General features: G+C 36.9%; 1 protein-coding gene across 2 annotated transcripts; it reads left to right on the plus strand.

Moving 5' to 3' along the window:
• Positions 1-822: 822 nt before the first annotated feature.
• LOC132192477 (uncharacterized) lies at positions 823-3,951 on the plus strand. 2 transcript variants are annotated; one of them, XM_059612460.1, is made up of 14 exons: positions 823-1,065; positions 1,122-1,248; positions 1,313-1,457; positions 1,514-1,655; positions 1,759-1,905; positions 1,967-1,995; positions 2,056-2,121; positions 2,181-2,324; positions 2,381-2,668; positions 2,718-2,964; positions 3,016-3,167; positions 3,271-3,412; positions 3,480-3,581; positions 3,643-3,951. In XM_059612460.1, exons 1-14 carry the CDS (start codon positions 945-947, stop codon positions 3,825-3,827), a joined length of 2,037 nt encoding a protein of 678 aa, XP_059468443.1. In that variant the 5' UTR covers positions 823-944; the 3' UTR covers positions 3,828-3,951. The 2 variants fall into 2 exon arrangements, with proteins under 2 accessions (XP_059468443.1, XP_059468445.1); XM_059612462.1 differs by having other exon boundaries at positions 824-1,065; positions 2,718-2,955; positions 3,643-3,950.
• The last annotated feature ends 1,315 nt before the right edge of the window (positions 3,952-5,266 follow it).

Raw genomic sequence — 5,266 nt, forward strand, 5'->3', positions numbered from 1 at the left:
CGCGACGTATTCGAGAGACGTTCTTCTCGGACCCATGCTTATTATTTCCATATATACACGCTGCGTGTAATGAGAGTAGAATGCTCGGTATATACGTATGTATATGTACATATGCGAGCAAGAGAGAGACCACATTAGAGAGAGCAGAAGAAGAAGAAGCCATGATTTCTCTCTCTCCTCCCTCTCATCATGCATTGAGGCGAAATTTCCTCCCTCGCAGCTTTTCCGCCCCGATGCCGTAAATGCATGACGCGTGTGCAGATATATCTCGCCACGCAAAACGACGCTTTCGTCCTCAAGAGAAATCGAAAAAAGCTCCAAGAGATAGGAGACTCACTTTTTATTCAAAGAGACTGAAATTGATCAAAATCAGCGTCAATTTAAACCAACCATTTTTTATTTAATTGGTTTAATATAAAAAATATTATGTGGCAAAAACAACATTAGTTTTTAAAAATTTGTTTTATGCTTTTAATTCTAAAAAATATACGCACAAATCTCAAAGAAGCAATGTAATGGCTGCTCAAATCAAAATTCTTGGCAACAATTGAAATTGAACCAAATCAAACAATAATATCCAAATCTGGTCTGAATTGCTCTGATTCGCGGACTATTATGTGTGGCTTTTAATTTTCTTTTATAACTTTTTAATTTCTAGAATAATGTATCCATGTTTCAAATAAAATTCTAATTAATCAAGAAATTATTTAATTAATATTGGTAAAATTTTTCCCTTTTCCGTGCAATTCGCGCTCTTTTTTCATCATTCATCTTCGCGCCTTTCCCCTTCCCCCCTCTCTCTTTCTCCCCTCTCGTGAGTCTCGTTTACTCGCGAATCTTCTCGCAAATTTTTGTTTTGTTGTATATAAATATTTTTCCTGTCGTCTGTCGTCCGTGCAAACGTTCTAAAAATTTGAATTTCTGGACGATCGCGTTTTGGAAAAATGAATCCACCGTTGACACCGTCCGTTGCTTTCTCTGAAGATCTGTTGATTTTCCGCGAGCTTGAAAAAGAGACGTTGAAAATCGACCGCTCCATTCTGCAACAGAATGAAAATTTGAAAAGTATGTGTGCAAAGATTACAAAATTCTTTCAAATATCATTTTCCCCGATTTCACAGGGTTAGCCAAGACTAAAGAGAGATTCGCTGCTAAATTGGAGAAAGAGACCGTGAAATTTGCCCATTTGGATACCCAGCTGAAGAACACCCTGGCGACCAACAAGTCCGTCAAGGACAATCTGAAAGGGTTAGCTAAGCTGCGGGGCTGTCTATCAACATTAATTACATAATTAAGAAATATGAATTTGCAGCAAAAGGCAGTCGAGGCAGATGCTGGAGGTACTGGTTGCCAATTTGGAGAGGCAGCTGCATTTGGAGAAAAATGACATGGATAACAAAGTGAAAGGGTTCGAGCAGACGAAGAAGAAGTACGAGGACATGTGGAAAAACTACGAAGTGGGACATTCGACTAATTCATTCGGAACCTGTTTAATTAATCTATAACATTTAAGGTTGTCTACAAGAGCATGCCTCATGTGAAGGATAAACTGAAAGCTGAAGAAGACCTGCGAGCCATCGAGGCACTGATTGAGAAGACTGCTAGGAAGAATGATAAGCTGGATCAGAAAATCAAATCTCGTGAACAGCTTGCAGGTTATTGAATGAGAAAGATATGGACGCAATCTCAGCTTTTTTTAGCTTAAAATTTGGAATAACATTTTTTAATTTTTTTTTTATTTGAAATTAATTTTATTAGATGACCATTGGAGGAAAGTAGTTTTGCAGCTTGCAAAACACCACAAAATTCAACGTTTGGCTGCCGAAAAGATGGAGCTGATCAGGTTGAAGGACAAAATCAGGGATGAAATTCAAATGATGGAGATTGAAATTGAAAAATATGAAAGTAAAAATTATCTTTGTCAATAACAGCCTTAACAAGTTAACGATACATTTGAATTTTTCAGTAAAATTGAAAAAGGATGAAACTAAGGAGGCAAGTTATATAATTCACATTATTATTTTATTAATAATAAAATTTTATGCCAACATATAGAAAAGCAGTCAGTTCAAACTGAAGGGGTTGATGGAATCTCTTGCTAAGAAACCGGAACAAATTCAGGTAGAAGTTTATTTTTCCAGTTAAAATCAAAATAAAATCTTATATCTCTTATATTGTAGATGTCTGATGAAGTGCTCATCGAAGAATCTCAGGAATATCTAGATGAGGAAGACCTAGATGATATTGATGATATGAGTGATGAAAGCACTGATTACGATGATTTGGAAAACATCGTCAATTTTGAGCAGGAATTAGAGATGGCTGTAATTTAGGAAAATGAAAGAAAGAAATATCATTTCTGATTTCCTGTTATATTTAGGACTTTGAAACTAGCAGCCCTAAAGTCACCAAGAAGTCCCCCAGCGCTGAATTCAACAATTTCAAAGTCCCAAATTCAGTGCCAGCTGCCATTGCTCCTACCCCTGTCAGGGAAGTTATATCTGAAGTTGTGTCTGATGCTCCAACAACTGTGGAAAATACCAAAGCTGCTCCAGAATCCGAGCAGCGTCAAGAAGTGATGCAAATTGTTGAGGTTCCGATGGAGAAAGTTGTACCTGTTGAGGAAATAACTGAAGCCCCTGTTGCTACCAATAATCAGATTACAAAGGTTGAGACAGTAATTTTCCCAGTAAAATTAATTTTCTTTGTAAATCCAGGAGCCATTGGTTGCGCCGCCACCAAATGAGGAGCCATTGGTTGCGCCGCCTTCAAATGAGGAGCCATTGGTTGCGCCGCCACTAAATGAGGAGCCGTCGACTGGCCTCTTTCCATCTGACGTTGAGATGACGGACGAAGTGAGCAGCCAGGTTACAGAAGCTCCTCAAGATTTACAAAACGAGCAGCAGTCACTTGAGACAATTGCTCCTGTAGTTGACGATCTGCAGCTTCCTGAGGGTATGCATGGTTAAAAAATTTAAATTTTGAATGCATTTGAATTACAAAATCTTGAACCAGATAAGAATTTAGAGCAGCAGACTCAGGACGAGCAGCTTTCGCAGGGCACAGAAAGCACAACTGACTCAGTCATGAACTTGATGGATGACGAGAAGCGCATGGAATTCATGAAACGCTTAATGGCTACTCCTTCAGTACCATTGGGAGAAGAGGTGTTATTTTAAAATTTTTCTATCTCTAGCCTTTCAAAGTGTACCTTTTCTTATTTAGTTATTTAGATTTAACCTTTTGTTATAAGTAATTAATTTTTTAAAGGACCCTACTGGAGTTGAAACTCAATCAAGAAGTCTAAAATCAAGTGGAACTTCTGACAATGGATACTTGCAGAATTTCTTGAGTTTGTTGAATGGGGACAAGAATGCTGAAGCCTCAAGTGCTGCAACCCCATCCATTCCAGGTAATTTAGTTTTTTTTACAGTTTGAATTGAAAATTATTGATGAAATTCTATGTGCTATTCCCATAGAAAATCCTGCTCCGCAGCTGCAAGCGCCAGAACCAGTGCCCCTTGCCAATAAGAATGATGATGTTTTCCTCCGCCCTCCACCACCTCCTCCAAACCCAGCAGGTTTGAATCATAACATTTAATAAACGTAATTTTGTCATTCATTTAATGTTCAAAATTTTAGCTTTTGGTTCATTTGGAAGTTTCTTTGAGTCGTCTGCTGGTGCCAGTGGAATGTTTGCTGATGCCTTCGGTGGCAACTCAGTGGACAAAAATACTCAACCTTCTCAACAGCAAAACTCAGGATTTGCTTTCAATTTTGGTGACCAGAGCAGCAGCTCCACCTCATCCTTCATGAATCTGTTTTAATTTCAATTACAAATGGAAACGTAAGTAAGTTTTCAAATAGGGAAAATGACCTACCTCTTTAATTTATGAAAATAGCCATTTAATAAAGATAAGTAAATAGAGATTGAATCATGTTCAATTTCATCTAAATCTCCCCTGTTGGCTGCATTATACTTTTACAATTTACTTAATTTTATTTAAATCAATGTTACAATTGAAGATTAAAAACTTCTTTTCTTAACAAAAACAGCTCATTTGTGTAAAAAAATCATTATTTTTTCATTTGGAGCCCGAAGCAAAACAATTATAAATGAATTTTTCATCCAAGCTGAGTGTTTTTTCCTGTAAAAAATTGGGACCTTCTTTTTCATAAATAATTAGTTTGTCCGCGCGTTATGTATTATGAAAATTACCCAGGGCACTCCTAACTAAAGCCAGACCGGCGCAGTTGGTTCTTAAATGCTTAAGTAATTCCGAGTAGTGAGTCTTTAATAACGGGATCGTGAACTCATGACCACTATTTGAGGCGCGCTGCCTCTTGACAGTCGTGCGAGCGGCTCGCCACCGGCGTCTGCCCAGCTTTTTTCCAAATCTTATGTATACTCTTAATATACGCTCTACACTCGGCGTTCAAAAGCATTTTCTATGAATGAAAAAGAAAACTCAACCTCTTTGCTGGCGGCTGCATTCATCATCACTGAACTTGAGAAGAGCCTTCCAAGAGTTGACTATGCGGTCATTTACAGAGAGAGGATATTTTCTTTCGCACACATTTTCTTCACATTTAACACTTCGTGTAAATAAAAATTTTTACGATTTTTTTTATCCAGTAGAGTGGGGTTAAAAAAAAATAAAATAAAAGTTGAAACTGAATATTTATTGAAACAATTATGATCCTAATTTAATTTTTTTACATTATTTTTACTTGCAACAATCGATTTATTTTCTTTCAATAATAAATTTAAAAAAAATATATTCTTTTCTTTTTCATCAGGAAATAATTTTTTTAGAAAGTGCGTCAGATTAATGCTGTATTTGCGCTTTATTGAAAGTATTTTGGTCGACAAGATAACACAAGAGAAGGAAAATATTTTTTGCTCTTGAAACTTAAAAAAAAATAGATTTTCGCAAATATTTTAATGTATTCCAGTAAATGAAGAAAAAAATCATTAATTTTCTTCATGCTTAAGTTAAGGTTAAGAAGTTCATGCTACATATAAATGAGTGAAATGCTGTGAATGATGCAGCAAGGAATTTGGCGTCAAGCTCAAAAATTATATTTTTTACTTCTCGGCGTCAAATTTTTGCGTTTCGTTTTCGTTTGCACGGCGGTGCGGCCGCGCACGCAGGAGGCGGGCGCTTTGTTGTGCCGTGAGTAGTTTGAAATAAAAATTATAACTCGCTGTTGGAAAGATGTATCAGGTTGTGTAACCATGATGGCCTTGACTCGCCCCTGCGAT

This window comes from Neocloeon triangulifer, unplaced genomic scaffold (genome assembly GCF_031216515.1).
Source record: "Neocloeon triangulifer isolate White Clay Creek 2 clone unplaced genomic scaffold, ASM3121651v1 ptg000003l, whole genome shotgun sequence".
Classification (NCBI taxonomy): domain Eukaryota; kingdom Metazoa; phylum Arthropoda; class Insecta; order Ephemeroptera; family Baetidae; genus Neocloeon; species Neocloeon triangulifer.

Coding starts and splice junctions, on each gene's coding strand:
- LOC132192477 (XM_059612460.1), top strand. CDS start 945: ATGAATCCACCGTTGACACCGTCCGTTGCTTTCTCTGAAGATCTGTTG. Junction 2,325..2,380: donor AGCAGGAATTAGAGATGGCT/GTAATTTAGGAA, acceptor TGTTATATTTAG/GACTTTGAAACTAGCAGCCC. Junction 3,582..3,642: donor ACCTCCTCCAAACCCAGCAG/GTTTGAATCATA, acceptor TCAAAATTTTAG/CTTTTGGTTCATTTGGAAGT.